Source organism: Amblyomma maculatum, chromosome 3 (genome assembly GCF_055883805.1).
Source record: "Amblyomma maculatum isolate TAMU_Amacu chromosome 3, ASM5588380v1, whole genome shotgun sequence".
In the NCBI taxonomy this organism is placed as follows: Eukaryota; Metazoa; Arthropoda; class Arachnida; order Ixodida; family Ixodidae; genus Amblyomma; species Amblyomma maculatum.
Window position 1 is genome coordinate 93309150 of NC_139346.1, and position 27923 is coordinate 93337072.

General features: G+C 43.3%; 3 protein-coding genes across 7 annotated transcripts in view; 2 read left to right on the plus strand and 1 right to left on the minus strand.

Moving 5' to 3' along the window:
• Nucleotides 1-6562, minus strand: part of Bre1 (E3 ubiquitin-protein ligase Bre1) — a 28343-nt gene extending 21781 nt beyond the window's left edge. The window contains exons 1-3 of one of the 5 annotated variants that reach the window (XM_084597767.1): nucleotides 6473-6562; nucleotides 6106-6190; nucleotides 3122-3289 (exon numbers count right to left, since the gene is read on the minus strand). In XM_084597767.1, the coding sequence (XP_084453893.1) occupies nucleotides 3122-3289; nucleotides 6106-6190; nucleotides 6473-6531 (312 nt within the window). In that variant the 5' untranslated portion in view covers nucleotides 6532-6562. Of the gene's footprint in view, nucleotides 1-3121; nucleotides 3290-3766; nucleotides 3868-5012; nucleotides 5148-6105; nucleotides 6291-6472 lie in introns of those variants that run through there. The other 4 variants (XM_084597768.1, XM_084597771.1, XM_084597769.1 and 1 more) reach the window with 4 other exon arrangements.
• On the plus strand, nucleotides 5204-6199 carry LOC146195327 (intraflagellar transport protein 22 homolog). Its single transcript, XM_084597774.1, has 5 exons — nucleotides 5204-5419; nucleotides 5518-5600; nucleotides 5663-5752; nucleotides 5849-5924; nucleotides 6065-6199. The coding sequence occupies exons 1-5, from the start codon at nucleotides 5390-5392 to the stop codon at nucleotides 6071-6073; spliced, it is 288 nt and encodes a 95-aa protein (XP_084453900.1). The 5' UTR covers nucleotides 5204-5389; the 3' UTR covers nucleotides 6074-6199.
• Nucleotides 6563-6576: 14 nt separating the features above from the next.
• On the plus strand, nucleotides 6577-23131 carry LOC146195328 (putative acyl-CoA dehydrogenase 6). The gene is made up of 8 exons (XM_084597773.1): nucleotides 6577-6897; nucleotides 11123-11243; nucleotides 12656-12785; nucleotides 15340-15446; nucleotides 16221-16391; nucleotides 17532-17705; nucleotides 20014-20175; nucleotides 20802-23131. The coding sequence occupies exons 1-8, from the start codon at nucleotides 6769-6771 to the stop codon at nucleotides 21038-21040; spliced, it is 1233 nt and encodes a 410-aa protein (XP_084453899.1). The 5' UTR covers nucleotides 6577-6768; the 3' UTR covers nucleotides 21041-23131.
• The last annotated feature ends 4792 nt before the right edge of the window (nucleotides 23132-27923 follow it).

The window sequence follows — 27923 nt, forward strand, 5'->3', positions numbered from 1 at the left end:
GACCAAACACACACACGAGGCGGGGCAGCTGTGGGGTTTCTAAGGACAGATGGAAAACATGCCCTGAAATCCCAATTATTTGAAGGCTGGGGACCATTCTGAGCAGCGCACCAACCCTACGCATAAGCATTCCTCTCAGGAATGAGTTAGGCCAATGCTTTCTGGCAGTCCCGATAATTATTACAAAGGCTACGTGGGCTGAATCTAATGCAGACATTGGAAATACAGCTTCAAATATGAAATCTAATACTGAGTATTACCTGCCTCTAAGCCCCTAGGAGGCCTGATGGAGCAAAGTGAGAATGTAAGCGAATCTGACTCACACATTTCAATAAAGCATAATTGGAAGCACACTTGGGCTGGCATCATATAAGTCAACTGCATCCCCGCTACTTTCCGACCAGCAACAAAACAAGACTGTTCACGTATTGATATAAAAGGACAGTTTAATCGATTGCGCATTAGTTAAAGGAGTACAGGCACCAAACTCCAGTGCCATATTTCCTTCTATGAAATCATTTGCCAGACACAAGCCATAAATGATCTTATTTGGTTGCAGCCACTAATTCATCAAAATTTTCTTTTGTGCTGTTTTGTTTTCAACAACAGCTCTGTGCCTTCAAAGTTCTGCTTAGTGTCATAAGGCGTAAAAAAAAGAAGTGCTACGATTGCTACTTCTTTATTTGTTGATATTCCGGTTTAACAGAGGCAGCCTCACTTTGGCATTGTAGCCAATTAAAGCAACAAAGAAGCAATCAGATGACAGTTTTTTCACATCTAAGGTAGCATATAGGTAAGCAATTAGTGTGATGTGATCCACATGCACTAATGCCTTAAGCACCACTATAAAGAATAAAACATGCATCCAACAATTAGACACAATTCCACAATGCTACATAGTATTGTGTTAGCATAGTACAAGCATTGTGATCCCTGCCATATGGTGTGAATTAGTGGTAATTAGTATGTTGTTACGTACTGAGTAAGTAACAATAAGTTTATTACCACTAATTCACTATTAAATCTGGATACTTGGCCGGAAGCAAACATTTGAAGACATTGAGCACCAGAAAATTAACCAAACAATGTATTTTATTTGTATTCAAAGCCTTGTACACTTCTGCATCCTTGAGCCTAGAACTGAGCTTGTTAACACTCTGCAAATGAACTACTCTGAGCATCCCTACCTCGTCACTAATGACATCATGGCGTATTAATGATGCATAGAGATGTTCACTATCAGAGCTGCTCACAACCTCAATCCTATTCTCCAGCTCACAAATCGTTTGTGTCCATGTATTCTCACCCGAACCTGTCTACTGATGCTGTGAGCAGCAAAGACATGCAGCATACAGGCATTTACACTAGAAATACAGGTTCCATGTAACACTGAAGACACGATGAGGAGCCAGCTTGCAGACTATTAAAGGAGTATAAACACCACATTTTCGAGGCACTTTTCTTCTTGTTAATGATGCGTAAGACATTCCTGTATACAAATCACCACACGGTTTCTGCCTACGATCGTTAAATAATTTTTAATTGAATTTTGTATTTCCACCAGTTTTGGTTTCAGTCTCAGCAGTAGAGAGATGGCAGTGACGTCGCAATAAGTCCAGGTCATGCACGGCATGCAAAAAACAGCGATACAATCACTGAAGACTCTTCATTTGTTGTGATTCCTGTTCTTGAGGCTGGTTGGCTTTAGCGTTGTAGTAAATTCAGACGACACAGGAATTATTATATATCGCTATTTTTTTACCTGTCATGTGACTTAGACTTAACCTTGACGTCATAACTATCGCTTGACTGCTGAAACCAAAACAGGCGAAAAATTTGAATATAAATTATTCAGCGGTCATAGGCGGATATCAGGTGGTGATCCATGTACATCCATGTACCTTATGCATCATTACAAAGGAGAAAACACAAACTCTAAAATTAGGTGTCTGTAGTCCTTTAAGTTATCTGTGTAGTACTCACATGGCACCAACATTTTTATAAGATGTAACTACGGCTAAGAACACTGAACAATTCAAAAATAAAGGACACAGTTTCACCTGAATTACAATACCAAAAGAAAAGAATATTTTTTTTGTTTGCATTCCCCTATTGTGCAGTACAACGTGCCTTTTCTGGGCACCATTCACACTCTTGCCTTGGCTGTACAACGGTAGCTAACAATACCGAGTAAATGTGAGAATATTTCCTATTTCTCCGCCATGTCCCGAGGATTGTCAGGTCAGCAAATCCCATTCTTTTGCCATTAGGTTACCTCTCACCACTGTCATGCACCCACAATATCTACATATGGGAGTAACATGTGCTCACATTCTTTCTTCCTCATCCCAATAAATAATCAGAGAGAGCACAAAAAGCTGTGACGGCTGACGGGCAGAGGTGTGAGGAACAAGCATTCTGCCTAGCACTCCGCGCTAAGGAAGGCAAATGGGAGCAGTACAAGCACTGCAGCATCTACAGTTCAAATTACAGAGGCAGTGCTGGCACAAAGATGCCCATTCACTAATACAGTCGTATACACCTGTGCAGTTGCACGGCCGCATTTGTAGAAACATCAGTGGTGCTCTGTGATGCGACAGCAAGGGGACAAACACAGTGCCTACTTTCAAGCGACTCTGGAGGCATATACTCATCAGTGTGCACAAAAGCACACTCAAAAAGAGAACTAAATGAAAGAATGGACTAACACCCTCCAAGAACTTTGCTCCATGAGATAGCTAAAAGGATGCCACATTCATTACACTCATACCAAGTCTGCCTCTTTGGTTTTCCATCTATCACAATCCCCACTTTTTTGCACAGGTGATGCATTTGCTGAATAACGGCTCACACTTCTGTACGTATGCCTCTATGCTATGAATACAATTCAGTTGCAGGTTTGCCCTGTGCCCTTGGTCACATCTGCACCTAGTGCTACAGAATCCCATCTCTTTATGTAACACAACACGTGCGCAGCACATTGTGGCCCAAGTTTGGCTTCCACGGCTTCAACCTTGTCAACATGTACAACCAGCTGGCTCAATTTTTAGCTCTGTTGCTTTGCATGTTTGCAACCATATGGCAGCACTGTGTGCCAGCCGGGGGTGACCCGTTCTCTCACCAGTGTGGAAACCTGCCCAATCCGGAAGGGCTCGAAGTGGACTTTTTTTGATGGAGGGGCCGAGGAGGAACCCCCGGGGGACTCCTGTGGGGCTGCCCGCTTGGAAGCCATTTTAGCTGGCTTCCCGCAGCCCCTGCCTCCCAGGCCCACGTGTGGATCGTTGCTGGCCTGCATGCGCACAAAGAACGAGGGGGAAGGGGGAGAAAACAAGGCACAGCATCACCATGAGCCCTATCATGAAAAGGAAGGGGTGCTGCTTAAACCTAAACGTACACCAACACAATCTGGTGCAAGAAGCACACCAATTGGGACCCCTGAAATAATAGCCCTTACGAATGGCAGTAGAGCATGCATAACTTAAAAACTGAAATTTTCTCTTATATAGAGGTAATGCAATAATCTAAATGATACTGGTAGAAATGAACAGTGTAGAACAAAGCAGTCAGTAAGTAATGGCTTTTCTAGCGCTAAAATTACCTGGTGCTTGCGACACTTAAGACAAGCATTTGCAAAGAGACCTGAGCACTAGTGTAGACTGCAGCCAACTCTGAAAAAACTCTTTTCAAGTATATTTTTGCAAGAATTATGCACGACAAAAACACCAACAAAATTTCTATAGATGGTCTATGGATCGTCTATACGTACGCTATCTCTAGGCTGTCCAAGATGATGTTTGTGGAGGAAGGTAGCCACTATAATTTGGTGTCCATGTCTAAGAATGTGGCAGAATTAGGGACCAATGCTGGAATATCTGTGAATGCTATGAAGAAATGCATAATGATTGATGCACTGCCATTAATACCATCAGCAGCCACTTTACACACTAAAAACCTAACAATCTTTATGCCAGTAGACTGTCAATGCCATAGCCTGGTTCTACATGAAACCATTTTTTGTATAGACATATAGCTGCGTAGACGTATACTGCAGAGTAATTACTGTAAACAAAATCCTCTGGCTCAAATGAGTATTGCTAAAACTAATGCAGTGCCTCAGATCAACAGTGCTGAACAAAGCATGTTCTGGAATCAGTGATGTATGTGCTCTCTGGCAAGAAGCGAAGCTTTTTGTCGCCAGATTTCAATGCTAGGGTGGCAAGAAGGCTACATCAATGCTGCAGGAAAGATTTAAGCCATTTTTAAACTGTCGTACTGGCATAGATTTACGGATTTGAGCTGTCCTTATTTGTGACCTCATTTTCAGCGGCAGCCAGCGCTCGCTCGCATATTTTTATGCTGGCTCTACGAACCCTGAACCTGAAGTTAGGACTTTCAGAGCATAGGATCTTGAGCAGCATAAGTTCCTGAACTCCGGTAGCAGCGGTGCTACAATGGGCTGTCCGCACTACAAAGCGAAACCTCGCATATGCTAGGAGAACGTTATGGAGAACCCGCTGTCCCTAGGCAGTCAAAACAGAAGCCTCAGGCTACAGGTCTGCCTTGGGGCACTGGAGACTGGTTTCAGGTGCGATCGGGTGCTATTTGAGGGCCATAAAATTTCGGAGCTCCGTTTAGAGACGAATGCGGGCCTCCAGCATATCGCGGACCCTGAAAGCGGGCGCACCTGTCAAGCTTGATCGCTCAGATCAGGAATGGGAAACTTTCCTGTTTGGCAACACCGTCAACATCATTAGGCAGTCTCTAATCGACCTGCCTGACAGCTTCCTACCGCTGGCGTCTCCTGTTGGACCGCTGTCAGGTACTACCCATTAGGGCTAAACTCACTTTACTTTCTCGGGTCGCAACTCGGTGGAAATCGCTCTCAGTATACTGGGGCCAAACGACATCGCTAAGGCCGTAGAACAATGCTGCGATCCTTACGCCGCGATCAACACGCACGTCAACGGGATACCTGGCAGCGGCTCGGTGGTTTTCTGCTAGGCATTAGTTACCTTTTGTGCTGTTTTGGGGTTCACTGCGGCAAGCCGATGAACTCTACATTACACGCAGTCGCAGCAGAGCTACAGAAGAAAGCAAAAGAAAATGTCAGCGATGGTGTCTCCCCCTAGCGTCCCAGGAACGTGAGGTACACGAGCGAGGACTGTTCAGGCAACCATGGAATATCGAAACCAGCGCTGTTTCACGGACCGTTTCTTGTTTCAGTTACTAGCTGTGTGGCCTGCAGAACGTCAGTAACGTTAGTGGAGCAAAAATCTTGCTTCTGTGATAAGAGTTTCTGAGGTGCTCTGCCTACATAGTAAAGAATATAAGCTAGAGTGTTTCGTGACACCATCCCAATAGCTAATTAGGCAATCCTTCATCGCGAATTATGAAAATAATCGTTATAGGGCCTTGTCAGGTAAGCAGCTATGCGTACGTTGCCTATGGTTACCGTTTGTTGTTTGACTGACAGCTGTATGCGCGTGGCTACGCTAGTAAGCGCGTTCTTTCTTGCAGTCTGGAAAGACAGTTATTTCCAACTTTTTGGCGGAGGCGACGGAAAACTCCTCCGGGCAATATCAGCCTACAAAAGGTGTTCGGTAAAGCGCATTTGTACTCATCTCACAGTGTTCAGAATACTTAAAACGTAAAACTATTTCAGAATCTTGGAATTTGAAAGCCCACAAATATTAGTCAAGGGCCACCAAACTACGGCGTCGGTAGAACTTTGGGACTGCAGCGGCGACCAGAAGTACGTATAAATATTTATTTTCCTGCAGTTCTGTTACTAGAACATTTTGCATAAAATGAAATTGAGCATTAATTATTTCGACTTGAATGCTTTCAGATACGAAAATTGTTGGCCAGCGTTTTCTAAGGATGCACAGGGCGTCTTGTTCATCTACTCGTCAGATCGCAGAAATGTAGGGACCGAGCTTGACACATGGTACACGTATTACATTTTGTGCGTCAGGCGGTTTTGTATTAGCGCTTACCACTGCAACAGTTTCGAGATGTTAATTTAACCCCCATCCCTCTCATTTTTTTTTTCTTTTTTGTCCAGGTACAATAACTTTGTTCAATCGCAAGGTGTAAAGGACTCACAGTGCATGGTGTTCTGCCATCGGAAGTCAGGCGAACATCCCGCGGGAAATTCTTCTCAGCTGTCACATCTGTTTGATCGTGTGTCCTGGGTGTCAACAAATATAGATGACAACGAAGATGGTGGAAAGGGTGGAGAACAGCTACGGCATGAGTTCAACAGGTTCCTGGAACGCCTGTCAAACGAACTGAACGAAAGACACGACCAAGAAGAGCTCAGTATAATAGGACAAGGGTAAACAGTTCTGTTTGGTTTCCCTGTGTGTGAAAATAAAGTGTCTTGCAAATGAATTTCAAGAAAATCCGCATTTTTACTCACATGCATGGAACCATAGCCGTACTATAAACGATGGCCGTATCTACTACCTACCTTGCATCTGCTTGCATCCATTGACGACATGGAGGAAGGAAACAACTTCTTTCCTCCATGATTGACGACGTAAATCATAAATGCATCAAGTCGCTGAAAGGAAATCCAAGCCAAGGCAGACTGCCTTGAACGGCTCGGAAGTTTCCGTGGTTTCGGTCTTCGCGATGGCAGGAAGTTGCGGATTTTATGCTCGCTTTCTCTGAGCGCGCTGAATTCGTGTGATTGTTTCCGCGTTTCAGTGACATACAGCGAGACGTCATATCACCGTCCCCCCGCAACAGATAAGTGCTTGAACTATGCTTTCTTTGAGGCCGTTGCAGCGTTTGCAACTACGACGAACTTTCCGTCGTCTCGCTTCGGCCACCCGCTGCTGTTCGACGTTTTTCACCGAGCAGCACGATGAGCTTCGAAGGAGCGTGCGGAAAGTGAGAGGCTTTTTTTCCTTGTAATTTAGATTTGCACCTGGAATATGGCCGCGACGCTTCCTTCGAGCAGCGGACAGTCGGATATCGTATTCGTTTGCGACACAGCAAGCTGCGCAGTGATAGAGACCATGCGGATTTTGTGCAATAACTGCCAGCTAGCTAGTTGGGAAAGGTTGAGGGTCGCCGGAGAAGGGGAAGGCAGCGAACGCGATGGTTAGATGGCATTCTCGAGGCATTGCAGATGAAGCTATGTGATGTTAAGAAGATAGTGAGAGACCGGAAAGCGTGGCGTGACATGGTCCATAGGGTCACGAAGAGTCGGACACGACTGAACGCCTGAACTGAACTGAACTGAGCTAGTTGGAATCATGGAGGATATGTGTATTTGTTATGCGCGTTGATCAACGCGTTGAAAAGAAGAAAAATTAAGACGGAAGCCTTGATTTTTACTATATATATGAATGGCCTGAGCAGAAGTGTGAACAGGAAATGGCAACAAAAATGCAACGTGATTTCGTGACAAAGTTGTGAAGCAACTGCTCTTTGTGCAGCGTGAATTCGGAGTGGTGTTTTGCTACAATTCAGGAAATTCTCATAAGTGTAGCAAATTTCTATGAGTGCACTACGAATTGGATCTGGTAAGAATTTCCAGAAATGGCTGCAGCTAGACAAAGAAAGGTGAGAGGTAAACACAAATATCGAAAATGCAAATTGTCTGGAGAGCTTCCTAGACAAGCCAAGTGGTTCTTTTGACCAAACTCGCGTATGTCACAGTTGGAAATAGGACTCGCAAACATATTAAGTGCCTAATGTAAGAAAGCACAGAAAGAACTACTCAACTTCTTTGTTTGCATGCCAAAATGAAAAGGGGGAGCCCTCACAGTTCTGACTTCATGTGGCGAGCGTGCCTCTGGCGCTGCCTTAGCTCAGCAGTTTTGTAATGTTGCTGCCAGTCAGACAGCTGTGTTGCATCATGCTTCTCTTTTTGCTTGTATGTCAGCATTATCCGCTGTATGAGACGGGCTATGATAGGGGCCACTTGGTTCTGCACGTTGGTTCTCGGCACGCTACGACACAGTAACAAATTACAATGGAACTAACGTAAAACTTACTGGACAAACAGACCGCAAACTCACAACTGTTAAATGAAACTGCAACAGTTGTTTTTTATACATTTTTTACTCATGTTTTGTCATGGGATTATCACATATAATGCACATGTCGCCGCACCTCTATCCATTTTTGATAGTCAATTTCAGCATTCGTCGATTTGATGAAAGCGTCACTAACACACTTCTCTGTATCTACTTCCAAAATTGCATATGCCTCTGTAATATCGCTTTCAATTCTCTCGGCTGAATGCCCGATTATGCTTGTTCCAGTAAAGTCCGGATGACATCCGTGCTGAGGGCAATGGCCGGTGCGAAATCAGCTCACAATTTCTGGAGTGTTCACTTATTCTTTTGTTAATACATCTTCCAGATTGCCCAATGTAATGTTTGCTGCAAGATACTGGGATATGATCAATTATTCTAGTGTCGCATTCTATGTACCGCTTTTTGTGGGGGATATTGCACTTGCATTTCTTTTCTTTTTTATCCGTGCTTACACTCACGCACATGCCTATCAACTTCTGTGGTGCCGTGAATGCAACAGGAATTCCATACCTCGTGCCAATTTTTTTCAACCAATGGGATAATTTATGTATATATGGTAAAGGAATGGGATGCTGCTTCTCTTTCTTCTGTATTGCTGCCTTACCTCTAGTTATTGTTTTGTCTCTAGCTGAAAAAGCTGTTCGCACATTCGTGAAAAATAAACTTCTTGAGTATTTATTCTCTTGGGTAATTCGATAGCGCAGGATGATATGCTGCGTGTGAGAACAGCAAAGTAGAGATGGGTCTTGTTCAAAACTTTTCGCAAGTCCTTGCTATAAATATGCCACCTATAATACAGTAGTTTTGTGAATTCATCCAGCAAGACAAATTGAAGCTATCCTAAGGCAGTGTTTCCATAGAAACTGCAATATTATATGTTCCATATGCTGACTTAAAGTACAGAAAATGGTAATTACTGCAAGCACTGTCATATTGCAGGTAGCTGAACCTTTCAGAAAATGAAACCGTTACTTAACTGGCACAAAATTGAAGTAAACAGTGGCATATATATTAATGTTTTACAGATTGCCCACATTTACAAAGGCAGTATATTTACATTTTGTACATAATTTCAACTTTAAAAACAGAAGGATGCACTTTTGCATACATTTTACAAGATGTATGTAGCTCATTCACCGAGAAGCCACTGGCGCCATAGTCGGCAGTCGGAAAAAATGTTAGGCAATGAAAATAGGGTGCACTAAGCTCCGCCTTTAAAGTTATGGTGGGACAGCCTTAACGACTCCTATTTGCAGGCCTCCCATGGTGATCCTTGTTCGCATACTTGCACTTTCCTTTAAAATGGGGTGAACAGTTAAGCATGCTGTCGAGTCTACAAGGTGAAGCTTAAGCACCTTCCTAATTTTTTGTGGAAACATTTTATGTTTACTCAATCAAGAGAATATAAGTTTAAATGTTTCACAGGAATTCAACTTTTAAATGCACGTTTATTGATAAAACATGTCTGGTTTTTGACTCCACTTTTAAGCAATTGAATGAAGCTATTTACGTTTCTATAAGTGTTCTTGAGCCTTTTGCTGGGAGAGTTTCTTGATGAAAGCTTCAAAGTTTACCCATCTAAGAACCTTGCGTCTCCACTCACAGCAACGATGAATTACTGAGGTGCCGGCTAGCTATGAGCAACCATAATCTCAAAGTAAAAATTTATTGCTTTACTTCCACCTTTCAACTGCTTATGCTCAGATGAATAAAACACACAACCGACCTCAACAGCAGTAATGACAGAGGTGAGTTGGTTTACCAATTGATACAAGCTGACTCCCAACTGAAAGCCAGCTAGAACCCGTTAAATACACTCAACCACCAACTGAGACCCCCTGATTTCAGCTGGTAGGCATCATAAGGAACCTGCAGTTGAGTACCAGATGGGACGAGCTGAAGCCGACTGAAACCAGTTGCAGTCAGCGAAAGCTATTTGTTGTTTTTTTTTTTTTCTATTATTTGGGCAAGTGCAGAGTTTTGCAATTTAACAGGCAGAATGTGAGGCTGGCTTCGAGATTAAGCGTACAATGAAACAAACAGTTTTGAAGCATTCAGCATTTCAGTACATAAGGTGTAATTTTAATCATGGAAAATCAGGAAGAAGATGATTTGACTTTTTTTCAACCAAAGCCTCGAAATTCGCAATTTTTTGCAGCTGTCGGAGGGCCCCTCGGAGCGCAGGACCGGGTTCATTTGAACCCTGGGTAATCTGGCCCTGCCTGAGCAGTGCCTTTTTGTTTTTTCTGGGTAACAAATTTTTGCTGTGTGGAGCATAATTTACAGTTCCTGTAACTGAAAAAGCTACCATTATATTAGTTTTTTATAGTAAGATTAGTTTGTTTGCAGCCTTGCAGGTGTAAATTTAGAAGGGTATAAGCTGCCAGGCATACACTGTATTGCCGAATAAGTTTATAACTGAGCTGATTGTGCTGCATATTACTTGAGCACAGTAGCTGTTAATATTAAAGATGTTTTATGGAATCAAATAAATCTCCTGCCACAAGGAACTGCGCATGTGCAATATTTATATTTTTCTGCTTTGGTTCTGAGAATCTTGTGCTGCGAAGGTACCTATTTGGCACCAGCACCACTCCAGAACTGCTTTGTGCTTTTCCCTGCAGTTCTTGGCTACTTGTGACAACTTATCAACCAACTGCTACTATAGAACATGAATTTCCAATCCTCTCTTATTTACTCAACCTCTTAAATTTTGTTACCTTGTGGTGGCGAAGAAACGTCTTTTTCTAATTTTCCAGCATATTTAACACCTCAGTTTATGTTGTAACATATGGAAGTGGAGATAAAAAATAAGCTAATTAGGCAGGTAAGATTGTGTACCTGAAAGGTAAGTGATGATGCAGCATGACTCACTGATTCGGTACATCCTTTATAACTGCTATCAGGCTGTCTTTAAACCTGTAAGAAAAGTTGGCTTCATTCACTGAAAGCCACAGTTTTTATTGAGAGTTCTGGACCATTCACAATGGGCATATGAACTATCACGCAATTTTATGAATTTCATCAGCTGTTATGTCTGTAGCTGTGACATGTGAACGCTCCTGCAGGTCATTGACAAGGACATCAACCCATATGTGGACCAGTGGGAGGCAGAAGGCATGTTTGATGCCCACAAGGTCTTCAAGAAGCTGGGAGAGGTGGGAGTCTTGGGAATCACCCGCCCTGTGGGTGAGGCCACAAATTGTCTTCATCACATGTCATTAGCTGTTTTCTGTATGCACTGCAGGGTGATATTGGGCTGTTGCATTCCTGGAATGATCCACTACCAAGTTACTCATCGTAGTGGTCTCATTTTGCTCTTGTTTTAAGCTTTCATCAGCCCTGACTGAGCTGCTTTCAGAGTCCTGCATATGAGGGGCTAATTAGTCCTTAGCGTCCACTGAAGTGCTTCTATTAGGACACAGAGGAGAGGTGTACAGCTTTCAAAGAAATTTTGTAGCTGGAGGAAAAATTCTTCCTGGCTAAGGTATCAAGCCCAAGACCACCTTAGTCTGGGTGAGTCGCTTTATCGACTGGGCTCACTAGGGCAGCTGGCAGATGTCATTGCAACTCCAAAGTCATCGTCTCAAACCAGGGACGATGTTAGTCCACTGTGTTTAGGGAGAACCCCAAAGTGGGAGTAAGATTTCAAATAAATGGAGTAATCAAGCATCCACCCAGGTGCAGCTTATACTCCATCTTGGGAGTGTAGTGTAGCTCTTACTCCACCTTGGGGGACCTCCCTTGAACACATTGCACTGATAGAGCCTTGAGAAATTGTAAGCAGCATGCTAAAACTTAATTATATGTGATCATATTTGGTTGTTAAAGATGAGCCAAGCCTACATATCTATTTGTATTTCTTCTGCCATCTGGTTGTAGCGAGAAATCGACCCAGAAATGCTTTGCTTTCACAGGTTTCTCGCCTATAAAAGCAACACAGCTATGAATGAAAAATATTTGTTTTAAGTAGTGATAACCTTTTTACTGATTAAAAAATTGTATCAGTTTGAATTGATGGTTTCATATGTTGCTGGTGAAGTTTTGTTGCCTACTCAGTGCAAGGAATTTTGATGAAACATGTGCCCTAGGGTAACGTGAGTACAAAATGTATTCTTGTCAGTCATTTTTCCTCTCCTACTGCTGAAATTCGCGATAATTCCAGGAAAAGTTCAGGTTCTGGATTTCGAATTTCGAAGCATTTGTTCATGACACAAGTTTACATGTGCAAGGACGTTATACTATGTTAGAAATGACATGCAGGTATTCTTATATTGCGGCAGCAAAGAAAGCTTACTCTTCGTTTTAAGTTTGCTGTGTAGAAGTTGATAGAATATTTATGCTTATGCTCATGCTGTCCTAGCTAGCTATCCTTAGCAGATCCTAGATCTAGAGTCCTAGATCTTTTGCTTTTGCAAATGCGTTTGGTGCCGCTATCCCTACCATGGAGCAAAAGTATTGTTGATGGTTTTAAGATTTGGTTTCGTGGTCTTTTGCGATATAAAGTTGATATTGTGCATAAACATAGTCGTGAATACACAGGGGTGGGAGTCAGTTTTTATGTAAACAGACCTACAGAGGAAATCAATTGTCAATTTCAGAGTATGGGGGCCTTGGCCTGGACTACAGCTTCACGGTAGCCTTTGCGGAGGAGCTCGCTGCCATCAACTGTGGTGGCATTACATCTGGAATTCTTGTTCACACAGACATGTGCACACCTGCACTAGCCAGGTACTTGACTTTGATGCAAAAACATTACTATCCTCTGGTGAAGGCATTTGTTTGTGTTTTTGCTAGATGGTCATAAATATCCCAGCAATGTCAATGCAATATCCCAGCAATGGCAATAGGACAACATCATCATTGACTGTAGGACGCACGTGCCAAGCCAAGCATTTGCGATGCATTAGTAGGTGCGTCTAGACCCATTCCAAACAGAGGCCACCTCCTTGGACAGTCCTGTGCATGTCATTCATTGATATATACTTGCCATATGCTGACCACCATGTGGTACCAGTTTTCTCTATATTCATTTTCAAAACTGTGACACAACCATTTGTCATACAACGTTCTGGGTGGTATCGTATGATTTCTCGTTACATGTATCCCCATGGTTGTGGTGCAGTTGTTAGAGCACTTGATTGCTGGGCCCAAGGATCGAATCCCGGTTGCGGCGGCCGCTTTTTCGTGCTGGCGAAAAGCAAGGTGCCCGTGTACTGTTCGATGTTAGTGCGCTTTAAAGAACCATGAGTGGCAGAAATTTGTGGAGCCCTCAACTATGGCATCTCTCATAGGCTGAGTCACATTGAGATGTTAAACCCCATAAAGCAAAGCAAAGTCCCGTTGCATGTTGCATACATGAGCTACTCAAATTGGAGGCTTGGCTGTGACAAGGATTCAAACCAACAGCTATTATACCTCCAACTGTATGCTTTGAAACCGAGGTTTTGGCATACGGCTCTTAGATGCCATGGAAAACATGGCAATCTGTGTGGAATACACGCATGCACATGCATATATAGTACTAGTAGGAAGAACACTTGCAGAAAACCTTGCTCTCATTTTACCCACAGGATTGCGGTGCTTTTGCATTTATGCAGGTAAGCACTCTTAAATTTCCTTGCTGAATTTATTTTTGTGCAGGCTTGTCTGCTAAAGTACGTAAATACACACAGTGTGGCAGCTTGAATCCCACAGTACCTTTAACTTTTGGGCCTCTCATAAAAATTATTTTTTTTAAGCATTGTACAAGAAAAACATGTTGCAGTGAATAAAAGAATTTGCTTTCAGGAAAAAAAAAAGGGGGAGGAGGACTTTTCAAATTAGACCTTAGGGCTGACCTCTTCAGGTTGTGGCATAAACCATGAATAAAAGTAATTGAGGTTACCTAGTATAAGTAGGATGGGAAAAGCTTCCTGCCAAGCTTTCAATTTTTGCACGTTGACTTAGTTATTTCATTGTTGCTTTGTTTGGTTTATCGGGTTTAACGTCCCAAAGCAACTCAGGCTATGAGAGGTGGCATAGTGGAGGGCTCCAGAAATTTTGACCACCTAGAATTCTTTAACGTGCACCAACATTGCACAGCACACGGACGCCTTGCTTTTCGCTTCCATGGAAAAGCGACTGCCATGGCAGGGATTTTATCCCGTATTCTTGGGCACTGTAGTCGAGTGACCTAACCATTGCACCACCGTTATGGGGCTATTTCGTTGTTGCCTTCAAAGGACTAAACCAGAAGAACAGTTGGTGAGTAGTAAGAAGGATAAACCTTTTATTGTTGGCACGATGTCAGAATGGAGTAGATTAGAACAGGTAGATACCTTCCACCAGGATCCTAATGGAGGCTGCAGCAGCTGGACTCTGCTGTTCTTTAAGGCGAGAACTGGCCAGCACCTCCTCCCATGTTTTTTATTGGGTTTTGTTTAGTTCTAGAAATTTTGTCATTTTATTGATATTTACATACCACGTGGTATATGTTGGAGATCTCTTTGCAGAATGGGCACTTTGCATGGCATAGGTTGGAATTTGCTGGAGAGACTGAATGATCTAGTGCAGCGATGTGCTGATGGCGGGGTAGTAAGGAGGAAGTTTTAGTATGGTAAGCTAACTGAGCTGCTAAAATCTGTGTTGCTGCACAAGAGGACAAGACAAATGTAAATGTTTGGAAATGGCTCAAACAACTGCCAAATCTGCAGTGAGCTTGTTTGCTGCCTTTCCCATTGTTAGTCTTCTCGCTACTCATGTTCTCTTATTTTGAACATAGGGTACAGATCAGTGTGTTTAGTTGAGACGTATTTTCTCTAACATCTTATGTAGCAACGGTGTGGTACGCTCAAAGAGATGGGGCCACTAGTGGCATTGCTTAGTGTATGGAAAATACTAGTTTGGCACAATATAATGATACCTGACCAATTTCATTCGGTCTTCGAACTTTCTGCTCTTCTTAATTGAATGAAAGTATGGGAGGCCCCTAAGTTGCTCTTTTTCATGGCTAAGGCAAACCGGAATATTTCAAACCTGTACTCAAACCTAGTTTGTGTGTCCGCATTTCAGGGCAGAGGAAGCGTAAAAAGCACCCATGTACTGTACGATGTCAGGAAACGTTAAAAGACCCCAGGTGATCAAAAGTAATCCAGAGACCCCCAATACAGTGTTCGCAGCTTGAGTCGCTTCAGGACGTCAGACGCCATAAAAATTAAAATCAAGGTCACTCATCTCCTTTGTTCTTTTTCTCTGGAGCACTTGATCAGCATTTTGATGGTGGTATGATTTCGTTCCATGCCAGTTTCGGCAGTGATGAGCTGAAAAGGGAGTTCCTGGCCCCGTCCATTGCTGGTGACATTGTGGGCTGTGTAGGTGTCAGTGAGCCAGACTGCGGCTCTGACGTTGCCAGTGAGTGCTCACTTTCTTCTGTACTTGTGTTTTTTTGTTGTTGTTTTTTTTGTGTGTGTGTGTGCACTGAAGTGAGGGTTGTGATGCAGAATTCTTGCGTTTTCTAAGCAGTGAATATTATCTTAAAGCAGAGCCTAAATGTGTAATTGTAATTGGATGTCCCTATCCTTTACATTTTTTGCAATAGAAAAGTGTGATACTAATATGATTCATGCCGGCTTTTCGAGTATCTGAGTTCAGTTAGGGGTTTAGGTGAGGGAACTGACCACGGTTGTACTTTAGCTCTTTTCCAAGCCAACAGTTTCTCAATCAGTTGATTCCAGTGAAAATCCATCTTGAACTATGCCCTTTCTAGTGTTTGACACTCACTTCTGGCGTGGACGTGGTCAGGAATGCACCTAAATGTGTAATTGTAATTGGATGTCCCTATCCTTTACATTTTTTGCAATAGAAAAGTGTGATACTAATATGATTCATGCCGGCTTTTCGAGTATCTGAGTTAAGTTTAGGTGAGGGAACTGACCGCGGTTGAAGGACTTTCCTTCTGAAATGTGGTCAATCCTGCAATATTTGCAACAGATAAATGTAACGAGTTAAAGTTGTAGTGTTTGTGTGAATTCTTAAGCTCTTGAATAATGGTCCCCTTAGTAGTTTTTTCTTGTTTGTTTTACCTGGCGTTCTCTTGAATGGTTTCTTAATCTTTTGTCAAGAACCAACTAGTGTTCAAATAAATGTGTTGCTGTATTCTTCCATCCCTGCACTTGCATCGAATAGGCATCAAAACAACGGCCGTGCGGCGAGGAGACGACCTGGTGATCAATGGCGGCAAGATGTGGATCACCAATGGCTGCCAGGCTGACTGGATGGCCCTTCTTGCCAACACGCGCACTGAGGGGCCACCACACAAGGCCAAGTCTCTAATCTGCCTGCCCATGAAGACACCCGGTGAGTTCATCTGTGTGGTGGGTGCTTGAATGAAGAATATAGTAGCCGATGATAAAAGACAAGGCATGAGAGATGGATTCCAGAAATGCAGGGTTTTTGTATGCAACAGTGTTCACAGTGTCCACCTTTAATTTTTTTGTCCTTATCTTTTAAGCATGAAATGCTTTGTTTCCTTCCTGCCATGTTGGTTCAATGGCTGGAACACTTGTCCGCTGATGCTGAGGTCGTGGGTGGCACGTCGGCTGCGGGTACCACGTTTCAGTGGAGGTCAAATGCAAAGTGCCCGTGTCGATGTGCAATGTCAATGCATGTTACAGATTCCAGGACAGTCGAAATTTCTACAGCTTTTTACTGCTGCACCTCTCATAGCTGATGTTGCTTTAGGTCATTAAATCTTAAAACGGAACCAAACGAAGCTTCTTGCTTCTGTTGACAGCACGTTATGGGTGACTCTGTTGCCAGAACAAAATGAGAACCGAATTTAGACTAACATTTGTGGAACATTCCTTCACTCCCTATTAGCTGCTTGCTACACCGCAACTAGAGCTGTGCATGCATGAACAACAGCGCGCACTGGAGGCGCACACATAGTCCTAGTGGTGTTTAATCTCCGAGGTGACAGCACCAATTAAGATGCTGCCATTATGTAATGTGAGCACTGGTGAACAGCTGATCAAGAATGCTAGAACATAAGTCCTGTGGTGCCATCTGTCAGCACAGCCAGTAACAATCTCTAATTTGTTCTTCCTCAGTATTGTTGTAAGGGTGACAGCAGCGCCCGGCCGAGTCGAAAGTCCCAACATTTTCAGTGTAGCACGTGCCGACACCATCTCCTCTTCTTTGGCACGTGGCGAGTGCTAATTGAGCAAGTCTCTGTACATAGCAGTATATAAAAGGACAGTATAAAACTTCTCTGCTGCCACGACTTTTCCGAAAAACGCAGCCATCTGCACCTTTTGTGTGGAGGTATACATTTTGACTCGGTCCTCGAAGCTTGGCTAAACGGCCTGTACGACGACCAGCACACTTGCATCTGGTGATGCATTTGTGAATGAAGCAAAGAGAGCAGCCGCAAAAAAAAGGAAAATTTTTCGGCGTTTGCAGTGTGGTTAACATCTCTGTGTGCGTGCCCTTTTGCAGGTGTCACAGTGGCACGCAGCATCAAGAAGCTCGGCAACCGCTCGTCAGACACCGCACAGATCTTTTTCGAGGATGTCCGGGTGCCGGCCAAGAACATAGTGGGCGAGGAAGGCATGGGCTTTGTCTACCAGATGCTGCAGTTCCAGGTGGAGCGGTTGGTGGCCGCCATCAACTGTGAGTGCACACATGCCGCCTCCTGCACCTCCACTTACACTTGCAAGGGAAGCGCCCTTTGCAACAGGCCACAGTCAGAAAACTAGGAAGTTTCAGGATATCAGCTATGTTGGAAACCTTGATACCTTGTGTAAAATTCTGCCTAGGTGCACTATATTAGGGATTTTTCCTGTATCAAGATCCCCTTTGTAGCGCCTTCTGTATACTAGGCATCTCTTTCTTTAATTCCGTGCAGATTTCTCTTCAAACAAGCAGCCATTAAAATTGACACAATGTGGTCTGTGCCTATGTATTGCAGGCATTATCTGAGGCAGTTGGTAGTGAACAGGCGATTAGTTTAATATTTTCAGCAAATTAATTTTAATTTTTTTTTTTTTTTTTTTTTAGGGCACAGTATAATGTGGCAGAGTTGAATAACCTTTAATATTTTTAGGCAAGCAGTTTTTAATATTTCATAATTAGCATTGTGGTTTGAAATGTAAAATGTACAGTTATGCTCTCAAAACAAACTGATCACATAGCAGACATGCCACAGGCACTAAATGTGGACCAACTTTGTTATATGCCCTGGGGATTTCAGTTCAGTAAAAAAAGGCGTGTACACGTTCAAAGTGTCTCATTCGGTGCCTCGTTAGGGGAATATACTAGTTATGGGGTTTCATTTGCGCTTCAGGTGATTCCAGAGTAGAGAAGTCAGTAATGGCTGCCAGAAGGAGAGAGGGAGAAATTCTTTAATGAAAAGGCACAGAAAACAGATCAGAAAGGCATACAATTCAATACAGGATGAGATGCCTCAATGTTTATGCTATAAAGTTATGAAAAGCGATATGCAATACCTGACAATGTGTGAAAAATGGGCTGGCAGTGTCTATCGCGTGCAGAATGTGCAGTGATGAGGAAAATAGAGGTTTTAAGGTTTTTGCAGGAGTCTGATATTGAGTGTTCCATTAGACATTCTTAATGCACGCAGTGGTTGGCTTAATGCTTTGCATGTAAACAGTATGCTGCTCTGTTTGGAATGCGCCGCATGTTCACTATTTCTAAATGGAGCCATAAGCCATTTGTGAATGCAGCATTTAGATGAAGCCAGTGGTAAACAGTCTCCAGACAGCAACGAAGTTGAGGGGGTGATGGCAGAGAGGCAAGACGTCAGTTGGCGAGACACCCAGGGAATGCTGGCTCATTTTTTCACCTTTAAACGCAATGCCCTGGTGTGATGTACCACTGCTTCCCATGCTAGTATTGTTGCTGACATTGGCTCATTTGTCACTCATAATTCTATGTGTAATATCTCTAACCAAGATGTCCAGTTAATTATTTAGAAAACTGACACACCTGTAATGTTTAAGCCTTCCAATTTTGCCGTAGTCTATTTCACCTTAAAACCAAAGATAAAAAATAGTGACTAAAGTAATTCACTAATTGTATTTTAACTACAGATTACCATGGGCATATAATGCCCGCCATGCATACATATTGCCTACAAACATCATATTGTCATATCCTCAATGACCCTTGTAAGGAAATTATGTATAGATTAGCAAAACACACCCAGTAGACCAATCGACATTCCACACTGTGTCCTGCAATATGCACTTTCCACAAACACTTAAGCCACATGGGAAAGCTTGGTTGAAAAAAACTTCATTGGGCACATCTTCATAAGCCAAGTCTTCTTGATTACTTAGCAGGATGATGATAATGCTCCAGATGACATTAGAAATAGTGTTAACAAACCAGATGCAACTGCGGTGGGCGGGTTATGCATCACTTCTTGCTTCCGTTCTAAAAAAAAGTGCATATACAGCGTATCAGTCCATGATTGGCTGGCTGCCAGCTTTGGGGCCTGTGGTAAGTGCACTGGCCCCATATATGTCAAAACTAGGGAGTGTGGCACAGCTAGAATTCGCTTGTGTTCTTCCCTGTAGGAAGGGATGAGGTGAAACATGTGGGAGTTCCTTGATCTTTAAACTGAATTGTATTGTTTTAAATTACAAAACAAAAAAAAAAATTAAGTGGAAGCTCACTCGAAGGTTCCCTCGAAATGCCTCTTTGTCGACTGTAACATGAGTGGCTGGCTGTTTCCTGTGAGAAATTGAGTCTCGTTTTATAATCTGAGAATGTTTGCTATGTGCACTTGTTCAGTCATTGTGCTAGGCCTTGACCTGTTGAGGTCACTTGTAGTATACCTTCAGTTTTCTCTGTGCATACTCTCGTCGTGCGTAGCTTCTTTTTTATTTTTATTTATTTATTTATTTATTTATTTTTTTTCTTTTTTTGTTAACCGATGCAATGGTGAAATGTGCAGGTGTGCCCTTCCTGGAGCGAGTGATCAAGGATACTTTGGAGTACTGCAAGCAGCGGAAGGTGTTTGGCCAGCCCTTGAGTCAGAACCAAGTGATCCAATTCCGGCTGGCCGAGCTTCAGACTGAGGTCGAGGCTCTACGAGCTCTGGGATACAGGGCAGCTGGTGCGTAATTTTGTTGACTGTTGTTCGCTTAGGCTTATCTCATTTTCAAGCATGACCCTCTAAGGAGGGCCCTAATGCTTTTTTTTTCTTTTGCGGTTTCTCAAAGAACCTGATTTCTGCTTGGCTTTTAAATGAAGACCAAGAACAGATAAAAGTTTGTATCGATAGGGAATCATCTCCTGATCATAAAAAAGACCACCGTCACCGAAGATGAATAAAGCTTTTGTAAGCTAAAAAAAGGGCCGGAAAAGTTAATGCAGGGTTGCCACCAGGAAAAGTATGCACCGGAACTAATTTTTTGGGCATAGATTCCAGAGACTACTATGTTACACCTTCATTCACTTTGAAATAGTGGGCATCTATCGTTTTCAGTAAGGGTGGTGCAATTTTGAAAATGAACTGACTAAAATATTTAAAACCAAATTTGTTTTGTAATAAGCACATTTTTTGCTAGACAAACATCAGCATCTGCTGAAAGAGCCAGGAAATCATTTTTTACCAAAAACAACAATCGGAGAAAGTCGACCTTTCACTCTTCAGGCAGGAAATAATGCACATTTTTCACCTTCGAACGTAAAAATAAACTAGGCGTTGTAACAACCCTCGTTTGTGTGGCGCTGTTGCAGCTTTGCTGATGGCTGGCGACAATGTGACTGAGCTTGCATCCATGGCCAAGTTGAAGGCTGGCCGGCTGGCACGTGAGGTGGCCGATTCGTGCCTGCAGTACTGGGGTGGTATGGGCTACACTGAAGAGATGCCCATGGCCAAGGTCTTCCGCGATGCCCGCCTCCTGTCCATTGCAGGCGGCGCTGACGAGATCATGCTGGCCATCATTGCCAAACTTCGATGGGGTCTCGAACGATAGTGATGTGGGAAACCAGTTTTTCTTAGTGCAGGTAGCTTGCATACACTGGCTTCCATTTAGGCATACCCGTGTGCTTGTGTCAACATGATGCACTTGGTAATAAGGCCAGCAAGTGCATCGGTTGCATAATACCCCGATCTTTATGGTAGAATCTACAGTGTACCTGTGACATATCATTTGGGAAATTGTTATCTGGATACAGGCTCCCCATCAGTTCTGTTGTTTCACTGGTCCAAACATGGCCATGGGAGAAATGAGTGGCAGCAGCACTGCTGCAGGTTACTAACATTGCTAGGCAGCAGAAGGAATCTGTGAAGGCATGTTTACCTGGAACTCACCTTTTGTTGTCCCATGTGAATGGGTCCTTAAAGGCCACAAACTGCTTAGGTGTTTTGGCGCTTTAAGTGGCAAAACAGGTCTTTTCTGCAGAGCCCTGGGTTGTTGCATCGGCAGCCAGTCTGGTAATTGTCAGTTACTCCCATTCCAGGTGGATGGCTCAGTTTGACTGGTATGGTTGCAGAATTGTATTGTTAGGCACATCCTTCCAGCTGGCTGAATGGTATTTCATGCTCAGGAAGAGTAAGTGTTGCTTTGGCCTGTGAATGGTTCTTTAGCTTTTATGCATTTTAGTATGTGCAAAGTGATGTCTGACTAGGGCGTTATAGTGTTCGTGGCCGGGAATAAGATTGGACCCAGTTTGGCACTCATTCTGTGATGGGCAACTGCATACACGTGGAGTGTACTCCCAGAACCACACCAGCTATTATGCTAGGGCATTAGTTTCGCAATCCGTCAGCTTTCTCAGGTTCATCTATTGCCGGGTATTCAGGGCAGCCACCATGTCTGGTACCTTGCCATAACATATCACCAGGTGCTTTGCCCAGAACCCTGTAAAGGTGGCTTTGCTTGCACAGCACTTCACCATCTATCAGTCAGTTTGACATGGCAAACGTGAAAGCTATGTGACGGAGGAAAATGTCAGCGCACGTGCCCTGCCCCAGTGGCATGTAACTCACATTTGGGGCACATCCAGTGAAGAAATGAGGCAGGAAGTTGATGAATACACTTTCTTTACATATGTATTGGCCCTGATATATGGCGTATAAAAAGTTTAAAGCTAGTGCAGTTTAAATTTGTGTTGTCAGTTTTAACACTGCCATTTGATCACTTGGAATCGTGTACTGCTCTGCAGATGGATAGTGATGTAGAGGAATAATAATGTAATTAGACTTCAAATAGGCACTGATGGCAAATTAAATTTTACTTGTATCGATGAGCTAATGACTGAGATGCTACTTTGACTGAAAATGGAGCTTTTTTAAGCTAATTAAGGTAAATGAAATACAGGTGCTGCCATAGCTCAACTTTCTTACCTGCAAACTGCAGTGCGTCAAGATTGCTTCTGCTTGGATCTTCGAGGCAAGGCTACACTGCCGTTCAATTCCGAATGATTTTCACAAAGTAATTTCAATTTTGAGTCAGAGGCTTAAATCAGATGGAAAGAAAATTCCTAGCTCTATATTTCTTGGCAATAGATTAGTCTGTTGCTGTCATACAAACAGTGTAGTTGCAAAAAGCCTTAGGATCATTTTTACAACCAACGAAAATTCATTCACTTCAGTGTCCCTTCAAAATGAAATTGCTGTTTTACACTGAAGCTCCAGTTTACGTTGCCAGTACGCAATGCAGTTTTTCTTTGTGGAATAACTGCGTGAGAACTAACATCACTTTAAAGAAAATGATGGTTTGTTATAACTGAAAGACCCAGTGTACGAGAGACATCTACTGAATGTTGTTAGCGCGATGTTCAGATTTTATAATATCTAGTGCTGCTTCAGTGGGCTGCCCACAGGTGCCTTGCATGTGGGGGAACACCGCTTCAGGAAAGTATGCGTGCAAAGGGTACACACTGGGTTGCATTTCGTGGATGCATACTGGTTTTGGTTGTTGTACAGTTTTACCCTATCCAGCTTTACTGTATTACCCAGCACATAGCGCAATGCTGGTCAGTCCAGCAATCCTGTCATTATTGTACTATTTTTATGATTTATAGGTGTATTTTGAAATAAAGGTCGCAATATTTTAATGGTATTTTGTTTTTCAGCTGGAATGAAACCAAATGTAACGCACCATTTATATATTCACAAGGTTCAATATCCTTTGTATAGTCACACATGGATGTAATCCTTGTCGTACATGGTTGTAACTGCAGTAACTGGGCAAGCTTATTGATAGCCAAACAGGAATAGAAGCACTATTAATGGCTTTGAAGCCTGGGTTTGGCAGCATTAAGTGTTACAGATCTGTCAGTTCAGTCTTGCATGAAAAATGTGTTTGAAAGATGACATATTATTTGTGTGGGGGTCTTAAAACAAAGTGATGCTGATTCAAGTACACGCAGAAAGACCACCTCTGTAATAATCAAGTTTAAGACATAGTGTTTCTTGTGCACGGCGTATAAAAGTCTTGATTTTCATCAGCAGATGTAAATAGTTTCCAGTGTGTATAAAATGCTATTTGGCAGTTTTTCTTTTGCCCAATTTGCTTATATTCCACTGGAACATAATATGCAGTGGGTCTGACCCATTGATCCAGTTGGTATGACTCATTGTGCATGATAGGTCTCACCCTTTGGCCATATAATTGGTGAAAAGCTAAAAACATGATTGGATAGTTCATTTAGTTCTGATTGGTTCCATTTGAAAACTTGCAATGGGTTTCAGTTTTCTTTTTTTCTGGGCAGAGCGAAAAAAAAAAAATGGAGGCCTATTAATTTACATTTGGAACCTATTGGAACTAAATGTGCTGTCAAATGAGTGGGATCCATGGTGTGCAGTAGGACCTTAGATCCACTGCATTATGATCAGTTCAGTGGGACATACCGATTAGGGCAAAAGAAAAATTTATCATTTGTGTTCTTACCTGCAAATGAAGACGGAGAATTCCATGTGGTTTGAGAGAAATCAAGGCTGACAGGTAAGTGTAAATCGCACACAACAGTCAGACAATAGTAGGATACACTCAATGTGTACAACCAGTTCATATACTTCTGCTCCCATTTATATACCCCTCTCATCAGACTCTCATGCTGGGGCCAATGCTTGCCTATAGCATATAATTATTTATTTATTTTTACCACAGGGGTAATGTCGATAATTGCGATTTAGTAGGGAGAACTGCTACTAGCCCGTACTTTAAAAGTCATATTCCGTTTTGTTTGTTGAATATACCAGTGTTCACATCTATGAATTGGGTGTCCCAGGAGAGTAAACTGCAGTGCTAGTTGGTTCATATTGCATATAATGGAAACCAGTGAAAACAGACGCAGGACAAGAGCAAAGAAGGCTCACTCCACAACGCTGGACGCGGATCAGTTAAGTCCAGCGTTGTGGTTTGTACCTTCTTTGCTCTTGTCCTGCATCTGTTTTCGCTGATTTCCTTTCTATGCATTGGGTGCAGTTCGATAGACCAATTTATGACCAGTTGGAGTCACCAGTTTGCTACTCAAAGGCCAGCCATGGCCAGCTACGTGGTCGTTACTTGTTAGTAAAGACTGAGCGAAATAAAGTGCATGACTCGTCATAGTAGAGCATGCAGTTCAAGCTTGGCACTGTTGCCACTACATCATCTCATCACCGGATATCCGTCGCTTCTGTATAGAGCTTCATGCGCCATATTTCAAAAAGTGGTATGGCACCGCCTTGTTCACAGCTCCAATCTCCCCATTGGGATCAACCGCACAGCTGAAATAATTAGAGATAATTAGTGGGTTTTGGTTAACTCTCTGGATAAATAAAGCGAGTTTTTTCCTTAAAATATTTTTTTCTGTTTTGAACCCACAATTATTTACTATTCCTCCCTTGAAACACCTTGCATATATACAATAAAGATGCACTCCCATTTCCCGAGCCATGAACTGTGCAAAGTAGAGGACCAAACTGGGGGATTATTTGTGCTCGCTGGATAGGAATCGGCGGGTTGACAGTGGAAGTCAAACCCACCAGCTCCCGAAGCTGATCTCTCCTGTAGTGTCGCGCGTGCTTCCCTTCCCGCATCTTTGGCAATTCCCATCGACAAACACTGTCCCTCCCCTCAATTGCCCTGTCACTCTCACCTATCCCCATTATCCTGGGCCACGTGACTAGCAGATCCCAACGAGGAGGGGCAGTGAGCTGTGTTCCGGCTTGTCATCGCCGGTAGAGTTTCCTCCTCCTGCTGCTGTAGCGATCCACGTGCAAAACACTGCACGGCACGGGGCTTGAAAAGAAATTAGAGCGGTTCAACGCTGCTGAACCGAATGTGGAACGAAAGCTTTGGCTGCGGGCGACCGAGCATTGCATCGAGCACAGCCAGCATTTCGTTGAACCAGTTGAACTAGTTAAACGCATCAAACTTCACTGGCATTCTAAGCAGAACACTGCACATGCCATGCCGGCAGACGCTTTCTTGCTCCACTCGGTCAGCTCTCCTTAGCGGCGCGCGCATGCGCAGTGCGGAAACTACCAGTCACCTCGTCGCACCGGCCGCTGCGCTCGAGGAAGATTAGAGAAGCGGCATCCCAGTAGATGCGCGCTGGCGCAGCTGGTTTCCATGGTAACGGCGCATGCGCAGTAGTGGCCACTGCCCGACTCTGCGAAATGCGCTGCTTTTACTAGCCTAGTGTAGCTTTCGCTATAAAATTGGTCTGGACTACGGCAATCGCTCAAGACGCAGGCAGCGGCGCAGCACTTATATGCTACCATACTTATGCTAGGAGCCACAGCCCAGTTTTGTCTTCAGGTATGTTTCCGCCTTTGAACAGGCCGTTTTCAAGAATTACAGCCGAGTTACCTTGTTGAGACTGTTTGTGGCCGCCTTGCATGGAGGGTGCTCGGCTTTCCGTCTGTGACGGGCTGCCTCTGTTCATTCATTCTTTGTCCCCTTCATGTTTGCGGCGTTTCGCCTCGGCCTCTCCGAGGCGAGTTCTTCGTCGGTTTGTCGTCTGGCACGTTCGAGACTTGCATGACGAGCACGGCACTGGGGTGAAATAAACACTCTTCGTACGGCGCGCCTCGTCTGTGCATCTGCGTACTTGCGGGGACGCCCTCCCGCAGGTGAATGATCCGGCCCTTGATCCGGCCGCTTTCTGTACGTGTGTGTAGTACTAATCATATGAATACGAATAATATTAATAGGATTTAAAGATCCGTGAATGGAAAGAAAAACGCACAGTCATGCGTATAGAAGCTCTCCCTTTCCACATACGCCCGCTGGCTTCGTACTGCTGCTGACAGTGACGGCGTTTTCATATCGTGAGTGGCCGCGTTTAAAAGCATAGCCGAGTCATTTAAGAGCGACGAGAAGGTAATATCCGCAAATCAGGAAGCAACACAAGATAGCAGAATACAAAGCAGCTTAGAACTGACCAATCTAAACTGGAAAAATGCAAAAAGAATAATTCCTAAAAACGCATCTACAGGAATATGGAATTCCAATCAAGCTGATTAATGAACTTCGTCCAAGAAGTAAGGAAACGTTAAAAGCTTTAGAAACATAATGAATAAGCAAATTCCGGACAGCTGGCGGCAGAGTAAAATGAATTTGATTTATAAAGGGAAAGGAGAAAGGATGCACATAATATCCTACAGGCCGATTACCATAACATCTGTTATGTACAGGTTGGCCATTGCCGGCGGTAAAATTAAAGGTGCAAGCATGGGTAGAAAGTAACAAGATACTCGGAGAACTTCAGAACGGCGTTAGAAATGGTAGGCGCTTAGATGATAGCCTGTTCGTGCTTACCCAATACATCGAAATATCTAGAGTGGAAAATAGTCATTTGTATATTTCGCCTTCCTGGACATAAACAGGGCGTACGACAACGTAAGCAGGGAACTCCTGTGGAACATATTAAAAGAAGGTATCGGTTATGAGATAACAGAGTTCCTACAGGAAATATACTGGGATAACAAAGTAGAAATTACATGGGAATTGGGATAAGAAGTACGGAAGCTGTCAAGGTATGCAAAGAAAAAGACAAGGTTGTCCTCTATCACCGCTGCTGTTCATGCTTTATATGATAAACCTGGAACGGAAGATACAATAAAGTAACCTAGGTTTTAACCTGTCATATATAGATTAGATGGAAAGGCGGTACAGCAGCCAGCGCCTCCCCGGTTTGATGTATGCAGACGATATTGTGCTGCTAGCTGAGAGTTTGGAAGAATTTCCAACTCTAGTTAAGTATTGCGGAGATGAAGGGGACGCTCTAGGCTTCAGCTTTAGGGCATTAAAGTCGGGTCTGATGATTTTCAATGGCTTAACTGATCAGGGTCTTAAAATACAAGGCCATGAAATACCCAGAGTAGCAGAATATAATTATCTGGGGATATGGGTAAACGAAGGATTGGCATACATTGGAAAGCGTGAGCAATCACTTAAGGCCAAAGGGCGAATGAATGCCGGGATAATGAAGCATAGAGCATTGTGGGGATACAACAGGTATTTGGAAAGGAATTATGGTGCCCGGACTTACTTTCGGAAATGCGGTTTTGTGCCTAAAATCAGAGGTACAGTCGACATTAGAAACAAATCAGAGATCCGTTGGACGATTAGCACTAGGTGCCCACGGCAAAACTACAAATGAGGCGGTACAGGGAGTTATGGGCTGGGCATCTTTCGAAGTACAGGAAGCTCAGAGTAAAATATTATATGAGGAACGCCTGAGGAAATTGGACAATATCTTCGCTAGTTGGCGGACAGAAAGTAGCCACTGTACCGGAAGCTGCCATCGCAAACGCAAGCTCGAACGCGACTGCGCAGGGCACAAGGCGCTTAGCTTGTTCTCTTTTTCTTTTTTTTTTTTTTTTTTAAGTAAAACTATTACACGAATTCATTCGCAGTG

Coding starts and splice junctions, on each gene's coding strand:
- LOC146195327 (XM_084597774.1), top strand. CDS start 5,390: ATGAAAATAATCGTTATAGGGCCTTGTCAG. Junction 5,420..5,517: donor TCGTTATAGGGCCTTGTCAG/GTAAGCAGCTAT, acceptor TCTTTCTTGCAG/TCTGGAAAGACAGTTATTTC. Junction 5,753..5,848: donor GACTGCAGCGGCGACCAGAA/GTACGTATAAAT, acceptor GAATGCTTTCAG/ATACGAAAATTGTTGGCCAG.
- LOC146195328 (XM_084597773.1), top strand. CDS start 6,769: ATGCTTTCTTTGAGGCCGTTGCAGCGTTTGCAACTACGACGAACTTTC. Junction 11,244..12,655: donor GGGAATCACCCGCCCTGTGG/GTGAGGCCACAA, acceptor TGTCAATTTCAG/AGTATGGGGGCCTTGGCCTG. Junction 20,176..20,801: donor TCTGGGATACAGGGCAGCTG/GTGCGTAATTTT, acceptor GCGCTGTTGCAG/CTTTGCTGATGGCTGGCGAC.